Below are 23,278 nucleotides of genomic sequence, written 5' to 3' on the forward strand. Positions count from 1 at the left end.
AGGGCTTGGGAGCCCGGCCGCCCCCACCGCACTCCAGCTGCCCTGTCTTCCACACGTTTTTTCACCTTGCTGTGCCTCAGTTTCCCTTCTTAAAAATGCCTTCTTCTTAGGGGCAGTGTGTAACAAGGGAAACGGAGCGAAGAAAGGCCTGGCACCACCTGCAAGCTTAGGAAATCTCAAATATGGGGGGAGGGGTGGAGAGCTCAGAAGGGCCCCAGGGAGCCAACTGCCTGTCTGTCAACCATTCCTTCTCCCCGGGGCCCACCGGGTTTTCCCGTGATGAGAGGTGTGCAGTGGCCCGCAGAGAGTAACATGCAACAAGTAGGGGCGCTGGGGCACCCCCCAATAGAAGGCCTCAACACGCGCTTCTGCTGCTCCCTAGTTTTGCTCAGGGTGGGCTCTCAGAAAGGACTCAGGGCGGCCTGACACAGAGCGGAAGCCTCACAAGTAAAACCTTATTTTTGTTTGATTGGGTTAATTGATCCCTGGTTGCAGAGCCAGAGTGCCACCCAGTGGCCAGAGCGGCGCAATGCAGCCTGACGGCCGCCTGGTGGTGTGAAGTGGCACCCGGGGAGCATCTACTGGTCCAAGCCTGCAGATTCTGCATTTAACCAGAGGAGGGCACCAGCGAGAGCCGAAAGCTCACAGGAAGATGGCAAATAGGAGCTGTGAAACCCAGCAGAGGAGCACACAGCTCCCCCGGGAGCATCCCTGGCCATTCTCCGTCCCCTAGAAGGTCACACACCTGTGGCTACTGCCCAGCAAGGCCAGACGGTCCGCGTTCACAGTGTAGTGTCCGAAGGGCACCTGAGCCATGAGGTAGCAGAAGTGGGCTGCCTCCACCAGCCCCTTGCTGGCTGCAGGACAACAGAGACAGGGCAGAGCCACGGGTCAGGGGAGAAGCCACATGGGAGTGCATGAATGAATGAACACATGAACTTCTCACACGCTTGAGTCATGGACCCCAGAGCTCACCCTCTCTCCCACTGGCATTTTGGGCCTCAAACATTTGATCTCAATTCTCTTCTGCCAGAAAAGGAAGCTATTTCATATCCTGTATAACAGACAAGTAACTAGGAACCTTTCCAAGCGTTGGAGTTCTTCCTGAGGGTGAGAGGTGAGAAGAGAGGCCCACACCTCAGCAGAGAAGCGGACCCTCACGAATGGGGGTCCTTAGTTGAGGCCTCCCAGGGCGCTAACAGCAAACAATAGAAGACTTTCCCCCACGCTCATAAAAATCAAATCAATAACCAAATTGCTCCCAATGTTAAAAGGTACTCCCATACATTTTCCATTGGCTGAAAATTGAATTAACTAAAATAGATACACCACTAGCACAGTGCCTAGCACCCAAGAAGGGCTCAGCAGATGTTGCTCCCTTTGGTCCGGGGTTCCAGGATGCCCAAGAACCTGACATCTGACATGGCACACTCTGACGCATGGCTGTTTTAAGTTGAACACAGCAAGGTTTTACAAAGTCCCTCAAAGAACACTATGAACTCTGCATGTTCTGCCTCTTGACCAAATTTGAGAGCCACTGACCTGGAACATTCAATACCCGGTGTGTGTTTATAAGGCCACGGTCATAGAGAGATGAAAGAAACAAAGGCAGCAGGATTCTGAAGGGTAGTTACGGCAAAAGCAGAACTTGCTCCCTGACTGAGCAAGGTCACTGAGGGACGGATGGTGCTAGAGGCCAGGTCCCCAGGCGTCCAGTCCGTCTGCAAGGGAATCTCTCCTAAGGAAGAAGTTCAGCAGCTGAGCACCAGGTCTCGGGGCCCTGGCCTGAGCTGGCTCGCAGCAGAGATGCCAGTGAACTGGCAGGAAGGACATTCCTTTCCCTGAAGTTTCTTCCCTCAAAACACTGATGCCCTGAGGTCCAGACTCTGGCCCTGCACTGAATCTAAGAAACTAAGGGCCCGAAGTTAAAGGCATACCCTTGTGGGGTGGGGAGGGGGGTGGTGCGGGTTCCTGCTCACCCAGGGTGTCCCCCATGGAGACAATCACACGTCGACGCAGCTCCGGGTCCCCAGCCTGATTCGACAGAATCACAGCCAAGTGAGGCCTCCAGTCTCCCCACTGCGTGTCCCCACAGCACTGAAAAACAGCAGAAAAATGATGACAGCTTACAGAACTTATGGTGACACGAGTGTTGGTAAGAGGACTGCTGCTTTCTGGCTAGGAGGAGTTCACACAGGTCCATCACGCTGCCTGCAATGCTTCCATTCATTGGTTTCAAGTTCTCTTATTTACCAAAAAAAAAAAAAATAAACCAATCAAAATTCCTACAAGCAATAGAAAGATAGGTAAATACAAATAGACACATAATAAGAGTTTTACTAATTATCAAATTTCTTCCCAGCACCCCCATGCCAAATAGCTAGTCAAGTCAAAGGGGAAAAAAAAAAAACACCCTTGCTTCATAAGTAGAAATCACATTAGCCCATCACCAAGGTCAAGTTAAGTTTTCCTAGTTTTACACACATCATCTTATGTCATCTTCACAGCCACCTCATGTATTCTAATTCCTATCAGCCCTTTAGAATGAGAAAATCAAGCCAAGTGGCCCAGCCTGCAGTCAGTCCCCATTTATTTCCCTCCCAGCCAAGGGCAGTGCCCATCCCAGCAGTGGCCAAGCAGAGGAAGCAGCCTCCACCAGGGGCAGCAGAGAGCAAACAGCAAAGGGGAAGTGGGAAGAGAGCCCTGCCCACGGGCGCTTTCCCGGTAGAGTCTGGTCCTGGCACAGCAGGGTGGCTGGGTTGGGGGGTGAATATCAGTAAACAACATGATGTCCTAAAACAACACAGGCCCAGCGTTCCCCTCACCACTCCCTGCCTCTTAGCTGTGTGACCAGTGCAAAATTTCAACTGGCTTTAAACCTTTGTTTCCTCGTCTCTAGAATGGAGATCATGTACAGGGCTGCAATTTAGGGAGAAGACAGCTATGTGGAACACAGAATAGTATGCCACACTTGGCTCTCACTTTATGAATAACATGTAGGTGTGAATAAAGGGCTCGTCACAAAGTTCATGATAAACACTGTGAAAAGAAGCTATGCGTGGAGTTCAGCACTTTTTATCAAGATAAACATCTTTTCATTCTATTTTTCCCATATCTGTTGAAGTGCCTCACACATGAGAACACAAGCACAAACATACAGCGGGAAGCTCAACAGAGGGAAAGAAAGGGGCGGCTCGCAGGCCGGTCTAACTCCAAGCTGTCGTGTGGGAGGGTCGGCCAGAGGATTGACAGTAATAACTAAGCCCTGAGATCAACGCTTCCACAGTCACCTGGCACTTGCAATGACCCCAGAGAATAAAACACGCTCCACCCAGCTACACGTCACACCTGCTCCACCCAGACTGGACAATGCAGTGGAGGGGGTTGGAGGAGACATCTAATGATTACAATAGCTCTCATTCATCACCTGGCTCAGACCATGAGCCTCACCCTCTGCCAGGCATTCCTCCTACCAGCACCACATGGGCTTCGTCTGAGTATCGCCCTCCCTTGGACATGTAAGCCAGGCCTCTTCTTGCTGAATTGAAAGGAACAAGCCAAAGAGGATAAAATCCCTCGGAAGGAGGCACCCTTGGAAGCCATTATTCTGTCTCTTCCTTAGGTGATTTGAGGGAAAAAATGGCATAAAGCAGGTCTAGGAGGCCAGAGAAAGAGTAGTCCTTTATTAACTAACTTCAACAGGCCAGGCTCCGTGGTTGATATGCTCAGATATTCTTTCTCCTTTAATTGTTCATAATAACTCTACTGGTTAGGCACCAAAACTCCTGCAAAGAGGCAGGCTCTGTGAGATGAAGCCGCAAAACCAAATTCAGACAGCGGCAAGGAGAAACTCTAGGTTACACCTGTGATGAAACGCACGCCTGGGTGTCCAGGGCCCATGCACTGCTCATCACAGGTGACTGAAATCTAGCCTTTGACGAGGTGTGGGGAGGCCAGGAAACTGCCGGCTCTCAGATCAAGTACTGCACTGCCACAGCACCTCTGGCTTCTCAGCTTTCTCCCCTAGAAAGCTAAGTTCCGACTGCAGGGTGAGCCAGGGATCCACAGGCTGATTGCCTAGGTGGCTGCGTGCAGTGCCTGGGGCCGTGGTACAGCTGTGCTGAGCTGGGCAGTACACAGTGACCCACAACCACTGAGGGGTTTGGTGATGGGGTGTGAACACCATCAGTTCTCTCTCATCACAAGCAATAATGACAGAAAAGCAGAAGTGTGGATGAAGTCCATTTTCATTCAAGCCAGTTGTCGGCAAAAATAAGTAAATACTCTCACGATACAAGAAATACCAAAGATACCCAGGAGGAAGCAGAGCATGGACACGGGTGGGGAGAGGTCAAAGGTCTCTCCGTGGGCTAGGCAGAAGCAGACCCTAGCAGGCCTACCCTGGAAACCCCAGGCCTGTGGGAAATGCCAGACAAGCTGCTTCCACCCAAGCTCAGACCTCCCAGCAACACCAGTCCCGGAAAGATTCAACTCCTGTACAGGTGCATAATTCTAAGGAACAAGCCCAGAATAAAATACAAAACTCCTACAAGGCAGGAGGAGGAAAGTAACACAGAAAATAAACGGCGGGTGAGAGAACATTGCACACAGCCACGCACCCACAGCCAAACGGGAAGTGGTGGGTGAAAGGATCAATAATGAAAACAATCACTGCTAGGCAGCAAGTGCATGAAGCTGGGTCCTAAAAACTCAGGAAAGCCAGGGAGAACAGCAGGAGGAGACAACCCGACCTGCACAGCTCAGGGAAGAAGGGAAGAAGCCCAAGATCAGACAAACAGGGAAGGGCACAGAAGCGAGAGACACTGGTAAAAACCCAGTAAGGCACAGAAAGGATGGAGGAAAGAGAAAAAATGAAGGGAGTGTGGGACAGAGGAGAGAAGGGTGGGTGATTGATGACAGCTGCCATGCAACCTGGGAAGGTTACATCCCACCTCAGAGGCCCGGAGAGAGTTCTCGGCTCTTGGCTTCTGCCTGACAGCTGATCCAGTCCTGAGTATTGTGGGGCATTTGGGGGTGAACAGGCAGGTGGGAGATATCTCTGTGTGTGTGTGTGTGTCTATCTGTCTGTCTCTCTGCCTTTCAAATTAGCAAACAAGCAAATTTGAAAGAGAAAAAGAAAGGAAGGAAGAAAGAGAGGAAAAAAAGAGAAAAAAGAAAGATGGAAACTAGGAATGGATGGAGGGAGAGAAAGAACAGCAAGTTTTATTAGCTAAACATACAAGTGTGCATATATTTTATACCTATGAAATATGTATGCCTGGAGTTTCTAAAAATAAAGTCAAAATAATGGAACAAAAAAAATACTGAGGGTGTAATTCAGGAGACTTCTCTGGAACTCTGCAATACAAATGTACATATTAAAAGGGCATGGGATGCCCCAAGAAAAAACAGGCCCAGACACTCGACACCATCTGTTCCAGAAGCTAGGAGACTTCAGAGACAAAAAAGGAATTCCTTGGAACCGAAAGATTCAGTCCCTCAAGGTGGCAAAGCTGTGAAGCTGGCCCAGGCTTTCCCTCAGCCACAGTCAGCTCTGGAGCACGTAGGATCATCCCCGTCCAGCTCTGAAGGATTGGGGAGTCACAGGGGAAAGCCATCCTTGGTTGGGGGTGGGGGAAGGAGGGCATCCTGCTGGCTAAATCTGGAGCCCACCAGCTCGTGCCAGGCAGCAAAGCCGGCCGCTGCGAGAGCACGGGGAATGGCGTGGTCTTTGCACTGAGACAGACTGGGTGCGTGCCCACCCCACTACCCACTAACTCTGAGAGCATGGATCACTCCACACCTTTGCACCTCAGGTTCTACGGCCCTTCCCCATGTGTGAAGCAAAATGATTCGCATCGAAGCACTTAGCACTTAGGACTGGTGAACTTCTGTTACACGTGTCGCATCCTGGAAACTCTACTGCGTTTCTGAGCTGTCCCTCTGCTGGCTGCGGGTGGAGGGAACAGTGGAACAATGCTCACCGTGGCTGCTTGTGGGATCCTCCCGGACAGGAGCTGGAAGAGGGTCTGCAGGGGGTCGTTGAGCGCCAGCGTGCTGGTGAAGCTGCAGAGAGAGGGGGCGGTGCGTGGGGACCAGGCCCGGAGAGCCTCCTTGCACACGCTATGAGGTTCCAGGCCTTGGGCGTTCCTGCTGGGTCTCTGCTTCACCCTCCAGGGGGAGATTGGCAGGAACGGCATTTCAGCACACGCCCCACACCCGTCTCGTGGTTGGCGGGTATTTTCTACACTTTGACACTGACACCCCGGCTCTTGAGTATCCGTTTCTGTCGGCCTTCTTCTATCGCCGAGATGACGCAGGGCCATCTCAGCTCCTGGGGGAGCTGCGGAAGTTGGCTTGGAAGCTCCCCTCCATCCCAGCCGCCCTGTGCTCCTACTTGCCACTGACCTCCTCCACGCCAAAGCCTGCAGCTCTCAGTGTCACATCTGTGGCTCATGACAAGCCCGGGTCTGGAGTGCTTTTTTTACTCACAACCACTAACTGGCCATTTTCAATAAGCAAAGAGGCGTGGGACAGGAACCAGAAGTGATCCTGCTGGTGACGATCCATGGGATGTGCTTAACAAGGACATAATATGCTCCACAGTTGATTTGAGACTTAAGCATACACGGTTAGGGAGATTTCTCACAATTCACTGGGCCCCATCAAAAATCAATGGCCCAAAGCAAAACTCTGCTGTAGAGATGTATGCTGCCGTGTATGGCTGGAATGTTCACTTCCAAAACCCAAAGGAAGATCATCGCTCAGAACAGCACCCTTGCCATACAAGCTCAGGGCACTCGCCATCCAGCTCTGGGCATGACAAAGTACAGGGCACTGTTTCTAGTCCCTGGGAAGACTGAGGGTTCCGGAATCAGGAAGAATGGGCTCCCAGGAAAAGGGCCAGTTCCTAGGTCCACGGAAGGAATTCAAAGTGGAGGTGGCCATCTCATCGACTCTCTGCCCAAAAGGATTTCCAGCCAACTCGAGTGGAAGCTAAGCTGAGAGAGCCACAGCCCAGCTTTAGCCAATGCTGGGAGACAGGCATTCGGAGGGAACATCCTCCTCACGGTCCACCAAGCCGGTCCCGTCCAGGAGGGTCGCCCTGCCCCATGTGGTCCTTGCCTCCCACGCATGCTAGCCAGAGCCTGGAGGACTCGCTCAGATCACTTCTCCAGCATGCCCATACCACCGCCTCCACTCGATCCTGGTTCTCTTTCCTCCTGTTTCATAACCCCTCTTCCACACGCAGGCCTGTGGACCATCTTTCCTCTATCTTGTTCTGGTCTGGACCTGCTTAGAGGTCCACCCATGGTGCTCAGATTGTGGGGTGCTGATGTGATTTCTTACTAAGTGCACCCCCTCACCCCCTCAGTCTCAACACCACCGCTGCTGGGTCTCATCCCCAGTCCTGGTAACCCCGTTTCCCTGGCACTCCATGTCCCTCCGCACTTCTCAGCACCCAGAACCCCACCGTGAGGCTAAGCAGCTGACAGCTACTCGCATCCAAACCCTCCAGCAGGAGGCTCCCTCGGGTGAACCTAAGTGATCACCTGTTCCCCCACAAAACAGAAGGAACAGCCCCTCCCAAAGAGAGAAGACGCTGACAAAGCAGACACTGTGACCACGGGGGTAGCAGGTAGGAAGGATGTCTCTGTGCCTCGGATGTAAGTCTTGGAGGCGAGAGATACTGTGTGCAGCTTGGAAGAGAAACCGGAAGGGCACTTGCAGTGTGGGCCTCCTCGGCACATCTTATGTCCCACCCCCCAGCCCCCCTGCAGACCCTGGAAAAGGAGGCACCCCCACTCCACAGTCAGCCCAGACTCACCCACTCATGACCCAGTTGTAGGTCCTTGGCTCCATCTTGCTGGATAGGAACAAAGCATGGCCCCACAGGTGGTTCTTCATGGCCCACTCCAGGGCCTCCTGAAACCCAAAGCATCGCATTCAGCAGAGCCTCCAACAGCAGCTATGAAGCCTGCACTCGAGCACTGCCGCCCACCCAGAGCAGTCGGGACTTCGCGCGGAGCCTCCCACAGGTTCACAAAGAAGAAGTGGCGGGACGCAGGTGCTAACCTGCTCAGTATTTTTCTCTAGGCTGTCCCCTTCTCCAGCCCTCACCTTATCAAAATCCATGAAGCTATTTCATTAGCTTCCCTCAAGCATGGTTGCCAGTTAGGTTTATCTCTTTAGCAGAAGATAGCAGAACACTTGTAAGAACCTAAGTACCAAAAGGGAGAGAAGCGCCTCACCTCAAGGATTGATCTCAAAATGTGAGTAGCCAAAGGGACAAAAAGGCTCTCTCTCGGGGTGTGTTAAAGGAACAGCGCCCTTTTAAGCAGCTGTGGCAGAGACTGAGAGCTGCTCACCCAAATCCATGTTCTCCCTGGGCAAAGAGGTAGGATACATTCCCCCCGGCTCCCTGACACTTGGATGTGGCCAAGTTCTAGGTCATGGGATGGAAGTGGAAATGCCATAGGCCACTCCAGGTAAGGCCCACACAACCACACATACCCAGGGCTCCAAATGCAGTTCCCCAGCCATATGGCAGGCATGCAGATGACCCCTAGAAGCCTTAGAACTCTAGACTGGAGAAGGGAGAGGGTCCAACCTCCTGAGTCCCTAACCAGCGCCATGCAGCGGCTCCCCTGCCCTGCCCTGCCCTCGCATAGGAACTGGATCATTTTGTCGATATATGTAGCAGCTAACTTACCCACCTAATGCTGTAACTGATCGCTTGTTAGCTATCAAACACCTGCATATGCCAAGTAAATGACATCACTCACTAGGTGAGATGGGTCAGTGCCGCAAATTTTAAAACACGTACATTTACCTTTTCATTCAATTTTCTGAATAGTTTCCTAAAGGTATAGTTTGTATGTGAGGTTTTTAGCTGGTATTAATGACTTCCTTGGTACCGAAAAATAATAATGTGATTTTGGAGAGGAAGCCACTAATGAGGTCATTCTACGTCCAAGTGACAAGTTCCTTGGTCATCCCAATGTCTCCCCCATATAATCCTATTGAAAACAGACAGACACACACAGAGAGAGAAAGAGATAATAGCCACAGTTAAGGAACTCAGCCTCACATCCACTACAAGTAAAAAAAAAAAAATGGTGTCTAGAGTTAGTTTTTGTATGTTTTTTTTTAAAGATTTTATTATTTATTTTATTTGAGAGTTAGAGTTACAGACAGTGAGAGGAAGAGACAAAGAGAAAGGTCTTCCTTCCGTTGGTTCACTCCCCAAATGGCCGCAATGGCTGGAGCTGGGCTGATCTGAAGCCAGGAGCCAGGTGCTTCTTCCTGGTCTCCCACATGGGTGCAGGGGCCCAAGGACTTGGGCCATCTTCCACTGCTTTTCCAGGCCATAGCAGAGAGCTGTACTGGAAGGGGGTAGCCCAGACTAGAACCGGCGCCCACATGGGATGCTGGTGCTGCAGGCGGAAGATTAACCTACTGCACCACGGCGCCGGCCCTTGTATGTTTTATTTTAGAGAGAGAAAGAGAAATCTACCTGCTGGTTCACTTCCCAGTGCCTGCAAGACCTGGGGCCAAAGCCAAGAACCAAGAACTCAATCTAGTTTTCCCACATGGGTGGCAGAATCCAACTGCTTGAGCCATCACCAGCTACCTCCCAGGGCACACATTAGCAGGAAGCTGGAATCAGGAGCAGAGCCGGGACTCAAACTCAGTCACTCTGATATGAGCAAAATGCATTCCAAGTGGCATCTTAACTACTATGCCAAATGCTCACTCTATGATTTTTTATTTTTAAAAGGACTTACTAATGCGTGGTTTGGGAATCACCAGCTTACTCAGAAATCTGCTCTTCCAAAACCATAATTTTAGAATAAGTGAAGATATCAAGAACTTATATCGAGGGTATCAATAGTAGACGATGCCAGAAATAAGACCCTAGTAAATATGAATAAAGGTTTTAAAGGTATGTTGGTATCCAACTCACCCCAAGTTACTCTGAACTCATGGACTCCATCTACCCCTTATTTACCTTTGGTCAAGGGTGGGTTGTGGGGTGCTAGAACTGAGGCTCAGGTATGAGGCTTCCAAGCTCCAAATGCCAGCTCCATGACCAACCAACTGCCCTACAAATACATTAAATCAAGACTAGACCCTGACTTACAAGATTTCTATGGCAATGAATGGGATAACACATGAGAGATGGTAAGCAAGTGCCTGGCATATAGAAGGTATTGTTAAATCTTAGCTTTGTTATTATTGTGGATAGGGTCAATATTTACTTTTCATAGAGGAAGAGTTCAGGGGTTGGCCCTGTGGTGCAGCGGGTTAAAGCCCTGTCCTACAGTGCTAGCATCCCATATGGGCGCCGATTCAAGACCCAGCTGCTCCGCTTCCGATCCTACTCTCTGCTACAGCCTGGGAAAGCAGCAGAAGATGACCCAAGTACTTGGGCCCCTGCACCCATGTGGGAGACCCGGAAGAAGCTCTTGGCTCCTGGCTTTGGATCGGCCCAACTCCAGCCATTCATTTGGGGAGTGAACCAGCATATGGAAGACCTCTCTCGCACTCTCTCTCTCTCTCTCTCTCTCAATCTCTCTCTATCTCTGACTCTACCTCTCTCTGTACCTCCATCTTTCAAATAAATTTTTAAGAAGAAGAAGAGTTCATCATAAATTTAGCTCTGTATCCTCCACTGGGTTCAATGCTTTAGAAGTGGTAGCTGCTGGACGTGCATTTGGTACAGCAGTTAAGACATTGGTTGGGATCCCATGTCAAAGTACCTGGGTTCAAGTCCCAGCCCCAGTTACAATTCCAGCTTCCTGCTAATGCACCCCCTGGGAAGCAACAGGTGGTTGCCCAAGTACTCAGGTCCCTGTTACCCACGTGGGAGACCTGCATTGTGTTCCCAGCTCCTGGCTTTGGCCTGGCCCAGTCCCAGATGATGCAAGCATTTGAGAAACAAACCAGTGAATGGAAAATCCCCCTGTCTCTCTCTGCCTTTTAAATAAATATATTTCTTAAAAAACTCATGGAAGATGGAATTAAAAGATAGGTTTCTTTAAAAGAATAAGTAAAAACTACTAATAAATATTGACTAAATAAATGAATCATTGGTGAAATCACAAGTCCTTCCTATATAGTGAGTGTTTATATATATGTATATATGTTATAATTTGATCCTACTAACTTTTACTGAGTATCGTGTCTGTCACTCATTTTAAAAATACCATATACAAAGATCTCAAGAGAAGAAATATTTAAGTACAAAGATGAAGTCACAAAAGGACTTTAACTTCATTTTTATAGCTAATTTTGAAGTATGAGGAGCCTTTCTAAATATGATCCCCCACTCAAAATAATCTGATTTTGGATGGCAAGTCCTAAAAAAAGAAGTGTTCCAACAAATCAACAAGTGAGGAAAAAAGACCCAGCAGAAAAATATGTAAAATTCATGGCAAAAAAAACTTAACAGATATAAAATGTACAAAACTTCACTCATAAAAGCAAATAACTACACCAAATTATATTTTTCTCTCTCAGATTGGCACATAAGAAAACAGTTGAATAGCATTTTGGTTGGTGAGAATAGTGAGAATGTGGGGGACAGGTGCATTTGTAGATTGCTCGTGGAATGCATCACTGTAACATCTAAAAAGGCAATTTTCATTCTCTCTCAAACTCTAAGCCTTTTACCCTTTGACCCAACATTTCCACATCTAGAAATGCGTATGCTGTCATCCTGAGCATAATGACAATGCTGATTCATTCAGCTTTGCCTGACAGCCAACAACTGAGAATTACCTAAAAGTCCAGCTACAGGGCTTTCACTGAACTGTAGTGCATCCACAGGAAACCCTGCAGCCATAAGCAACGAGCAACAACTGACAGAGACGGTGATGCAGATGCTATGCGTTCAAAAGGTGACAGTAAAGAGCAAGGGCAGGGCTGGCGCTGTGGCGCAGTGGGCTAAGCCTCTGCCTGTGACGCCAAAATCCCATATAAGCTTTGAGTCCCGGCTGCTCCACTTCCCATCCAGCTCTCTGCTGTGGCCTGGGAGAGCAGTAGAAGATGGCCCAAGTGCTTGGGCCCCTGCACCCACGTGGGAGACCTGGAAGAAGCTCCTGCCTTTAGATCGGCCCAGCTCTGGCCATTGCAGCCATCTGGGAAGTGAACCAGCGGATGAAAGACTGACCTCTCTCTCTCTGCCTCCCCTCTTTCTGTAACTCTACCTCTCAAATAAATAAATACAATCTTTAAAAAAAAGAGCAAGGGCAGCAAAAACCATCTGAAACTCAATTTTTCCTTTTTTAAATGGTGGGGGGAAAATCCAAAGAAAAGTACTATTTAGTTGTACACGGAAAATTGTATGTGACTCAAATTTCTATGTCCATAAATAAAGTGTTAGCACATCACCGCCATACCTATTCACATACATACTGTCTTTGACTGCTTTCACAGAGCTGAGGGGTTGCAAAAAGACCCAACGGCCAGCAAAGCCCAAAGATTTACAATCTGTCCCCTCATAGAAAGAGTTTACCAACCCCAATGATGTTTTCTGAGGTATTCTGATAAATACCAAATGGAAGTACAGGAATGGCATCAGGTACGCCCGAAGAAGCACAAGAACAAAATAATTGTATGTGCAATGGAAGATCTCTGGAAATTTAATCTACTTTATGAGTTTTGAAAAGCATAAGCGCAACTTCCAAAGTAAACAAGACTTGGGACCAGCATTGTGGCGTAGCAGGTGAAGCTGCCGCCTGCAATGCTGCCATCCCATATGGGCACTGTTTCGTGTCTTGGCTGCTCCACTTCCAATCCAGCTCCCTGCTAATAAGCTTGGGAAAGCAGCAAAAAATGGCTGAAGTCTTTGGACACCTGCAACCACATGGGAGACCCGGATGAATCTCCTGGCTCCTGACTGTAGCCTGGCCCATCCCTGGCTGTTACTGCCATTTGGGGAGTGAATCAGCAGATGGAAGCTCTCTCTCTCTCTCTCTGTAACTCTTTCAAATAAATAAAATAAATATATTTTTAAAAAGCACACATTCTATAACCCAGTAATTAAACTTCCTGGAATCTATTCTGAAAAAATAATAATAATAATTAGATCAGCCAGAGACTTATATAACAAGATGTTCAAATAGTATAACTTATAATGGGTGACAAAATTATAAATAGTTGTACACAACTGCAGTAGATGATTAAATAAAACATGGTTATTCTACGTGATGCTGTTGGAGTATAATTAATGCCTTGGGGTATTTCACCATCCAAGTGTAATCGTAAGTGAAAAGGGAGTAGTAAACAACTATAATTGTCCTGTAGTCTCGTTCCACAGAGGATACATCCCAAGACCCTAGTGGGTGCCTGCAAACATGCATGGGACCAAAACCTCAAGTATCCTCTCCTGTGCATTCATATCTATAATAAAGCTTAATTTACAAATTAGTTGCCATGAAAGATTGACAAAATAACTAATAATAATATAGAACAATTATGACAACATACTACAATAAAACTTACATGAATGTGGTCTCAAAAGAATCAAGCCAAGTATTAATATTTTCAGACAGTGGTTGAGTAACTGAAACCACAGAAAGCAAAAAAATAGAGATAAAGGGGAACTCCTGTGAACGCCACTCGTTTTTCATGTATATATTAGAAATGCTAGAACTAAATGTATTGAAATGTTAAAGGGGGCCGGCGCTGTGCCGTAGCAGGTAAAACCACCGCCTGCAGTGCCAGCATCCCATGTGGATGCCAGTTCAAGTCCCAGGTCCTCCTCTTCTGATCCAGCTCTCTGCTAATATACCTGGGAAAGCAGTAGAAGATGGTCCAAGTCCTTTAGCCCCTACACCCACATGGGAAAATCCAAAGGAAGTTTTTGGTTCCTGGCTTCAGAACAGCACAGCTCCCGCCATTGTGGCCCGTTGGGGAGAGACCCAGCGGATGAAGACCTCTCTCTCTCTGCCTCTCTCTTCTCTCTCTCTCTCTCTCTCTCTCTCTCTCTGCCTCTCCTTCTCTCTGTGTGTAACTCTGACTTTCAAATAAATAAATAGGGCCGGTGCCGTGGCTCACTTGGTTAATCCTCCGCCTGCGGCGCCGGCATCCCATATGGGCTCCGGGTTCTAGTCCCGGTTGCTCCTCTTCCAGTCCAGCTCTCTGCTGTGGCCCGGGAGTGCAGTGGAGGATGGCCCAGGTTCTTGGGCCCTGCACCCTCCTGGGAGACCAGGAGGAAGCACCTGGCTCCTGGCTTCGGATCGGCGCAGCGCCGGCCGTAGCGGCCATTTGGAGGTTAAACCAACGGAAGGATGACCTTTCTCTCTGTCTCTCTCTCTCACTGTCTCTGTCAAATAAAATAAATAAATAAATGATATTTTTAAAAAAATGTTAACAGGTGTAATCTTCTAATGCTGGGACTACACTACTATTGTAGTATCAGTGGTTAAAAACAATGGTAGGTGTGTTTTTATTTTCATCTGCATGAACCTCTCACATGCTCCAAAATGAGCGTGTGCTATTCCTGTAAGAGAGGAGGGGCTGAGGGAGAGGAGTGGTGCTTCTCTTTTTAGATGGAGGCTGGAGGAAGGGTGTACTTGCCTTCTTCCTTCCATAGTAGAGCAACTGAGTGAACTTTCCCACCACCTGCGCAGGCGTCTCCACACTGGGAGGGGTCTCCCCGGTGAGCAGGTTCCGCGGCCCGGAGCTCAGCACCGGCCAGTCCTCATCGGCCAGGTTGATGAGGTTGGCCACAGGGGGCTGCTTCTTGTACTTCTCCAGTTTCTTACAGTCTTGCAGCAGCAGCTCAGCGATGTCGGACCCCGCCATGGACTGCAAGGCAAACAGGTGCATTCTGGGGGCGGAGCCTGGGAATCCTCGTGCTGCCGGCCCAAGCAGGCAGGAAGGCAGCAGGCATGGACCTGCTTTCTCGCAAGGAGGCCAGTCATGTCAACACTGTTCTTTGGGTTGCTCTATTTCAGACTTTGGCTTCACTATCGTGGTTCTTTTCTGCTGTCGGGAGCCACACAGGTCACTGGAGACACGTGGCGTCACAGGTGTACCATCTGGCTACGCGGTAGGTAGCTCGGGAAATGTAGGAGGATCCCAGGGCAGGGTAGAAGGACACCAGTGGAAGTGTCGGAGGCTGAACCTGGCGTGGGCACCCGAGCGGTTTTCCCCTTGGGAAATGTGTTGCTCCCTTTACGCCTGCTTGTCGGAATCTTGCCAAATCTGATTTACCCCATCAGCACAAGACTTACGCCATTCTGGCGACAAAGGAGAACCAACAGTTGCCACAGAAGAGCAGAGTCTCTGCCGCCCGGTGTCCCAGACTTGCGGCTCTGAGCTGCCTTCTGCTGGCAGAACGTCATGACGTCTACTTTGTGCACGTCCTCCCTGCGGAGAGATTTCAGGGGGCAGTGAGTGAGCCGGCAGACACCACCCCTGTTCAGGACCGCAGGCGCCCTTGAGCCGTGCAGGTGTGCTTGGGCTGGGGCTGAGACAGAAGCCTGACGATGCAAAGCCTGTATCTCCAGGAGAGCGCTTCCTTGTAGAACAGAAAGGAGGGGTACCCATTTTACAGATGAGGAAACTGAGGCCAGAGACCTGCAGTGACCGCACAGGAGAGCAGCCAGTGGCCCAGACGTTGGAGACAGATAACCCTGGATCTAAACCTGCTCGCCCACTGCTCAGTTGAGGCATGTCTCTTACCTCCTCTGAGCCTCAGTTTGTTCCCTAAAATAGTGACAATAAAAGAATCTGGGGGCTGGCACTATGGCGTGGTGGGTAAAGCCTGCAGTACCAGCATCCCATATGGGCGCAAGTTCGAGTCCTGGCTGCTCCACTTCTGATCCAGATCTCTGCTGTGGCCTGGGAAAGCAGTGGAGAATGGCCCAAGTGCTTGGGCCCCTGCATCCATATGGGAAACCTAGAAGAAGCTCCAGGCTCCTGGCTTTGGATTGGCACAGTTCCAGCTATTGCGGCCATCGGGGAGTTAACCATCATATGGAAAACCTATCTCTCTCTCTCTCTCTCTCTCTCTACCTCTACCTCTACCTCTACCTCTACCTCTCTACCTCTGCCTCTCTGTAACTGCCTGTCAAATAAATAAATCTTTTAAAAAAAAAAAAAGAATCTGCTTCCACACATAAAGGAATTAGCAACTGTGTGACATATATTACACATTCAATACATGAGCATAGTCATTTTCTTGAGGACTTGCTATAAATTAAAGCCAGGTTGGGATCAATATCCAAGTGTTTGAATACCCAACTTGGTTCTCTGCCCCACACCTGCATAGCTGTGCGGGGGACAGCGCTCATTTCCACTTGAAGAAGCTCTCCAATGCCCCCAGGGGATTTTCTTGGCAAGGAGCTTTGGGGTAAGAACACATTTGTGCAGTGACAACCATCCTGAAAGCCTTCCTGCACCTGATTTCACCCGAGCCTCACAGGCACCGCCTGCAATCGGGCAGGTGCAACACTGCTTCTCAGAGCGAAAACGAAGGCTGCGAGAGGCCCAAGTGACCAGCCCACCCTGGTGCCACTGGTCAGTAGGACGCCGGGACTTGGGAGTCAGGAGCTGCCGCCCAGCCAGGACTCTCCACAACAAAGGCACCCTAACCGGTACCAGCAACCACCGAATGCCTAGTGAACAGTTCCAGTTCACTCCTGCAGAGGGAAGACTTGCACAGCATCTGAATCCTTGTCTCCAGAGAAAAAGCCGCTGTTGTCAGTCTCCCCACGGCAGCCCACCTCTGGGTCATTTCCCAGGCTGCACGCCACCTTCCTACCCATCTCTATGAAGCACACGGGACACCACAGCTCCCTACCACGCCGCCGCCACAACACAGGACAGATTTCAAGTTTCCTGACAGCTACGCTAACTTTTCTTTCTGTCCTTCCTCCATCAAAACGCCTTGTTGAAATGACTCTGCTCCAAGTTCGCAAAATGCTGACCCAGGACAGGAAGACTTTTCAGATTTCAAAAATGCTTATGCTCACGTAATTACCTTATAGGTCTTACATAACTGACCTGATCAGGGGTCCCGGGAAACTTCTCATCTCCTCTTGTTCTTCCGAATCGTTAAGAATCACCTGCAGAACATACGATCTGGCCTTCAGGACTGTTCCAGCCAAGGGCCCATCAGTCACGTCCAGGTCCCAAGGCCTTGGCCCTAGGACACGGCTCAGTGTCTCAGGCGAGGGCAGGACAGACATGAATCATCGGAATGCCGAAGGTGAGCCGCTAGCATCGCAGGAGAAACAGAACTCCAGCCATCACTTGCCTCGGAGAAGAGCCCACCCCTTCCCACAGCCTCCAGCCCAGCGCCCCACCAGAGCACTCGTTCCCGGACTGCCGAGGTCCAGGCAAGGCAAGCAGGGCACATGCGTCGGGAGGAGCTGGGTGAGCAGTGTGCCGACACCCCAGGGACACGGGGTCTTGTTTACCTCCATGCTGTGCACTTCAACAAGGGCGGTTTGGCCATCCATGGGAGAGCTGGGACTCACACACACCAGCTGACCTCCTGGCCCAAAACCCACAGACACGTGAGGGATGTAGAACTTCTTGGGCGCCTTGGGACCAGCCACTGGGATGTCCTCTGACCAACAGACACAGATGGACATTATTAGCAACACTCCCCTTGGAGCTGGTGCTATGGCATGGTGGGTAGAGCCACCACCTGTAACACCAGCATCCCAGATGGAGACCAGTTTGAGCCCCAGCCACTCCACTTCCGATACAGCTCCCTGCTGTGGCCTGGGAAAGCAACGGAGAATGGCCCAACTGCTTGGGCCCCTGCCACTCATGTAGGAGACCCGGAAGAAGCTCCTGGCTTCTGGCTTCCAACTGGCCCAGCTCCAGACATTGCGGCCATTTGGGGAGTGAACAAGTAGATGGTAGATCTCTCTGTCTCTGTCTCTGTCTCTCTCTCTCTCTCTGTAACTCTGATTTTCAAATAAATAAATCTTAAAATCTCTCCCACTGCTTTTCTTTAGAAACATGCCACTTGGAATCCAGATAAGACCCTGGGTGGGCTATACTCCATGCATCAGGCAGCTTTAAGCCTCCAAGAACATGTCAGACTAAAATGTAAGGACTTGGCAATTTAGTCCCAAGGTTGATGCGCCCAGCCCAGCCTCTCAGCAATGCGGAGAGGCCAGGGAGTCTCTGTCTCTCAGAGCTGCTGCACTCACAGCAAGTCTCCTACTTCTAGACGAGCAGTTAGCCTTTGGGCCCTGTTTTTGCTTTGCTTAATTCTTCCTGGTCGTCACCTGTTACTTAAAAGCCCAGCTTAAAAGCTCCCAGCCTGCCAATGGCCAAAGGCAGCATTCAATTCCAAGAACCCGCCAAGATGCGATCTCTATTCTAGGAGAAAAAGTGGGAAATGGAGCCGAAGTTGGCCTTTCTGCCTGGAAGACCAAAATAGGCATATGCTGACCCATTCCTGGAAATCCAAGGTAAGGACGACTCTCCACCCAGCCTTCCCCATCACACTCAACCAACTCCTGTGAACACTTCCGTACCCACCGGCTGGGACTGGCCTCCAGCCCGCTGCAGCGGCAGGATCATACAGCTCGGGGGCGTCCACCATGTACTGACTGAGCTCATAGCTGCTGGAGCTGAGACCAGCCTCACGTTGCTGCAGAAGGTTGGACTTGCTGCCCAACGACGGCTGAAAATCCAAACCGAGGGAAACACGTGGGAAGGGTGCCAGGGGCCTCCTGAGTGTTTCTTCAAAGAAACAAGTTTAAACTTTGCAGTAAATACAGTAAAAGTGGGTATGTTGCAGGAAGAAGGGATCATTCAGCAGACAGGTGTTTGATAAAGGATGCATTAGGGCCCTGGAGGCAGCGGGCTGTAAACCTCAGCTTTGGACTCCAGTACCCTGCTGCCATGACCCTGAACCTGGGTTCTCTGAGCTCAATCCCTCATCTGTGACACAGATGAACATATCTGCCCTGTATGCTTCAAGGCCTTACTCATGGATTTATTTGTCAACTAATTTAATGAACATCTACTATGTGCTACACATTCCCTTGTACCAAAAAAAAAAAAAATCTTTGAACTTAGATTGTTAGAGGCTGCTGAGTAAAACAATAGATTCAGGAGCTCTTTGTGCACCGCCAAGTGCTATCAGTATGTGTGTGGCTGCTGTTGCTGTGTTGTTAGCCTTAGACATAATACTATGTGCCCTGCATCGCTGGCTACAAGTTGTACAGAGACAGTGTCCTCAAAACTCATACGCATCTAGCCAGGGCTACAAAATGAACACAAGACTGCCAAAAATTAATGGTTCATCTCTACAGTATCTTTGCAACTTTTCCATCAATCTATGCTTATTCCAAAAGTAAGGTCTCTGGTTTAAAAATAAAGAGTTCTATTTTGTGGCCCAGCTGGTACACACGGGAAGATTTTGGTGGGAAGAGATGAAAAAGCCACGAAAGTTGTAAAAAGCCCTGCTTTCCGACCTGAATTGGAGGGTTCTAGCAACTTCCACCTCCTGCCAAGCTGACCTGGCCAGCCTCCTGGGGTCCCTAACACCTAACACTGGTGGCTCCACGTGTCTTCCTCAGCCCCTTGAGGTGACTTGGGTGACATTTTTTGAACCTCCTGCTGTGACCAAAATGCAAAGGGGCCCTCAGGGCTTCAGACCCATATGCCGGAGGCAGGCAAGCCAGGAGATGAGCAGGCGTGAGTGGAGCTCTGCCAAGATGGGGGGATGGGCCCCGCAGACCACAGACATTGGAAACCCTGTCCTCAAGGGCCCTGCCAGCCTCCACGGACAGGGCTGCTGTGACGCCCGGCCACGGGCTTGCAGTCCCCACACCACTGCAGCTCACCTGACTCGTCAGGCCCCAGCTGAGCCGACCCTCTGCAAACAGCTCTCCGGGCCTCTCCTGCCCAGAGCTGGAGGCAGGGCCATCTTTATGAGGGTTTCGCCTGTTAGATCGTCTATTAGAAAAACAACAGAAACAGTGAGAGGGGCCTGGGCACACAGCGAGGCTACCCTGCTCCGAGTGCGGGTGGGTGTCGGAGACCCAAGTGCCACAGGGAAAATCAGTGCCTGACATCCACCTCCACCCCCACCCCCACCCCAATTCACTTCCTCAGACAGAAAAACAGGGGCACCAGGGGTTCCACGGTACAGGCACTGGAAGTGACCTCGGGTCCCAGGGAGAAGGGTTGCTCTCTGCAGTCTGATGTCCTGGTATGCCAAAAAGCAGAGCACTTGGGTCGGTCACTTCCAAGGTAGATGCTCAAAGTGTCTTCCCTGCCCAGCCTTAACAGGTAGATGTGCCGTTCTCAGCACCCAGGAGTGGACAGAGGAGAAGCCACAGGAGGACCCAATCAGGAGCACTTTTCCAAGGCCACCTGTGTTCTGAGGCCCCAGAGAACAGGCTGTCTTTTAGCACCGACCTCGGGTGACTTCACAGAGCTCATCCCGGAGCCTCTCCACCCAGGATCCTCTTAACAGCTGGCCAGGCCATCGAGGGCTACTCACATAGCCCTGCGGCTAGAACAGAGGACCTGCATCAGAATCCCTAAGATTTGCCCGACACTGGAGCCAGCATTGTGGTGCAACTGGTTCAGCCACCACTTGCGATGCCTGCATCCCATAGAGGAGTGTCAGTTCGAGTCCCAGCTGCTCCATTTCCATTCAGTTCCCTGCTCCTGTCCTGGGAAGGCAGCGGAAGATGACTCAAGTGCTCAGGCCCCTGCCACCCACGTGGGAGACCCAGATGGAGTCCCTGGCTTTTGGCTTACACCTGCCCTAGCGCTGACCACTGCTGCCATTTGGGGAGTGAACCAGCGGATGGGAGCTCTTTAGCTCTATGTGTCTCCCTGTCGCTCTGCCTTTCAAATACATAAGTCAGTATTTTACATTAAACAGAAATCCGCCTGACATAATCCACATTGGGCTGCATCATGTCCAACCGGCCCCTCCTTTCACACTTACTGGAACTGGGTTTCACTATCTCTTCTGAACGTCCTGCTTTGGTTTTCAGGACGATGTTCGCTGAGGTGTCTCTGATCCCGGTAACTGTCATGCCACACATAAGGACTCCCTTGCCTTGGCACTGCACCCTCAGAGAAAACAAACAAACAAAAAAATGCGGTCACATCTTGTTTCTCAGCTTCCTTCAGGAAGACCCTAGCAAACTGTGAACCCAAGTTCCTGGAACATAGTGGGCTCAAAACCTCCTTAGCCCAGTGGAATTAAATTGCTGGGTGAGATCTAACAACCAAAGTCCCTAAGATGCCCCTTGGTCCTCCCTGAACCCAGCTGATGGCATGAGTCTCCAAACTGCATATGGTGGAGACAGGGTGTGTGTGTGTGTGTGTGTGTGTGTGTGTGTGTGTGTGTTTTCAACACTGAAACAAACTTCTCTTTCCTAGCAGGTCAGAAGCTGCCACTAGGGGCCAGCAGGTAACGCAGCAGGTTAAGCTGCCGCCCACAACACCGGCATCCCACACAGAAGCGCTGAATCACGTCCCAGTTGCTCCACTTCTGATCCAGCTCCCTGCTAGTGTGCCTAGGAAGGCAGCAGAGGAAGGTCCAAGTATCTGAGCCCCTGCTACCCACATCGGAGACCCAGATGGAGTTCCAGGCTCCTGGCTCCGGCCTGGGGCAGTTCCAGCCATTGAGGCCATTTGGGAAGTGAACTAGGGAATGCAAGACCAATCTCTCTCTGTCTCTGTCTCTCTCTGTCTCTCTCTCTTTCTTTCTCTCTCCCTCTCTCTGTGTCAAATAAATAGATCTTTAAAAAAAAAAAAAAAAGATTCTGCCACTAGTTCACACCCTAAACCTATCAGTGTGGTTGATAAAACTCCTATTGGTGGGGCCAGCACTATGGCAAAGCAGGTAAAGCCACCACATGCAGTGCTGGCATCCCGTATGTGCACCAGTTCGAGTCTTGGCTGCTCCACTTTTGATCTAGCTCCCTGCTATGGCCTGGGAAAGCAGTAGAAGATGGCCCAAGACCTTGGGCCCCTGCACCCACATGGAAGACCCGGAAGAAGCTCCTGGCTTCAGATGGGGCCAGCTCTGGCTGTTGCAGCCATTTGGAGAGTGAACCAGCAGATGGAAGACCTTTCTCTCTCTCTCTTTCTCCCTGTGTTTCTCTGTAACTCTGCCTTTCAAATAAATAATCTTTAAACAACAACAACTCCTATTGGTGCACATTTGCCGCAGCTCAGTGAAGTGGTGGTCATACCCTTATTACAGTCCACACATGCTGGATACCCTAAAGAGCTGACTTTACTGTTACCTGGTCAGAACCTATAATCCTGGTGGTTAGGATGGAGGGCAAACTCTCCCCAGCACTGGTAACATAAGGACAGTTGCAGTACCATCATCCACACATGCATACAATGCCCTTCTGCCTTCTCAAGGCTGCTCGGAGCAGTGTTTCTGAGGTGGTCCCGCCTGCCCAAGGAGAGGCTCTAAGGGTTCCTTGGAGATCATCCCATACCTCTTCCTTCCTGCTGCCACTGCGGGTGTCCATGGTAGTAGTGGCTTCCGTAAGCATAGTCTTCCGTCAGGGCTGGATAGAGGCTCTCATAACTCGGCCTAAAGTATCACAAAGAGCCAGTCGTTGGAGGGGAGTATGCAAAGAGACTCCAGGGTGAGACCTGACTTTACTTGACTTTGGAGGACAGAGCTGCATCCCCAGTCTAGAATCTGCCTGGAAAGTCCCAGCTAATTCTAGATCCTATACACAGGAAATCCAGATCAGAGAATCAGAGCAGCAGTAGGGCCTTTATTACATAACACAGCTGGGATTTTTATAGTAAAGCAGTTTTTAAAAAAACTTTCCAGAAAGTTCTTTTTTAATTACATTTTTTTTTAAATTTTAGAGTAAAACTCTTACTGCTCAAATACACTCAATCCAACAGTACAAGAAGATGCTGTCTTAGAAAGTGCTGTGCTGGGGGTGGGCGTTTGGCACAGTGATTAAGACCCTGCTTGGGATGTCCACCCCCCATGTTGGAGTGTGCTGGGCTTCCCGTCCCAGCTCAGCTGCTGATCCAGCTCCCTACTGATGCACACCCTGGGAGAAAGCAGGTGATGTCCCTGTTACCAGGGCCCATGCCGCCCACAAACCTAGAAAACCTGGATTGAGTTCCTGGCCCAATCCTATGTGTTGCAGGCATTTGGGGAGTAAACCAACAGGTGGGAGTGTTCTCTCTCTCTCTCTCTCTCTCTCTCTGCCTTTCAAATAAATACATAAATAATATACTACAAAAGAAAACCCCATCTTTTTTTTTTTTTTTTTTTTTTTTGACA

The 23,278-nt window shown here is 50.1% G+C and overlaps 1 protein-coding gene across 7 annotated transcripts in view; it reads right to left on the reverse strand.

Moving 5' to 3' along the window:
* The window catches only part of SEC16B (SEC16 homolog B, endoplasmic reticulum export factor), a 72,290-nt gene that overhangs the window by 26,041 nt on the left and 22,971 nt on the right, over positions 1–23,278 (reverse strand). For 5 of the 7 annotated variants that reach the window (XM_070076624.2, XM_089336604.1, XM_070076627.2 and 2 more), the window contains 12 exon segments: positions 22,464–22,561; positions 20,948–21,068; positions 19,830–19,941; positions 18,517–18,661; positions 17,436–17,587; positions 17,020–17,081; positions 15,246–15,381; positions 14,587–14,817; positions 7,829–7,926; positions 5,985–6,066; positions 1,980–2,097; positions 746–857 (listed from right to left, as the gene is read on the reverse strand). In XM_070076624.2, coding sequence (XP_069932725.2) covers positions 746–857; positions 1,980–2,097; positions 5,985–6,066; positions 7,829–7,926; positions 14,587–14,817; positions 15,246–15,381; positions 17,020–17,081; positions 17,436–17,587; positions 18,517–18,661; positions 19,830–19,941; positions 20,948–21,068; positions 22,464–22,561 — 1,467 coding nt within the window. 7 annotated transcript variants of the gene reach the window in all.

Source organism: Oryctolagus cuniculus, chromosome 7 (assembly GCF_051225735.1).
Source record: "Oryctolagus cuniculus isolate XC-2025 breed Fujian yellow rabbit chromosome 7, ASM5122573v1, whole genome shotgun sequence".
NCBI lineage: Eukaryota > Metazoa > Chordata > Mammalia > Lagomorpha > Leporidae > Oryctolagus > Oryctolagus cuniculus.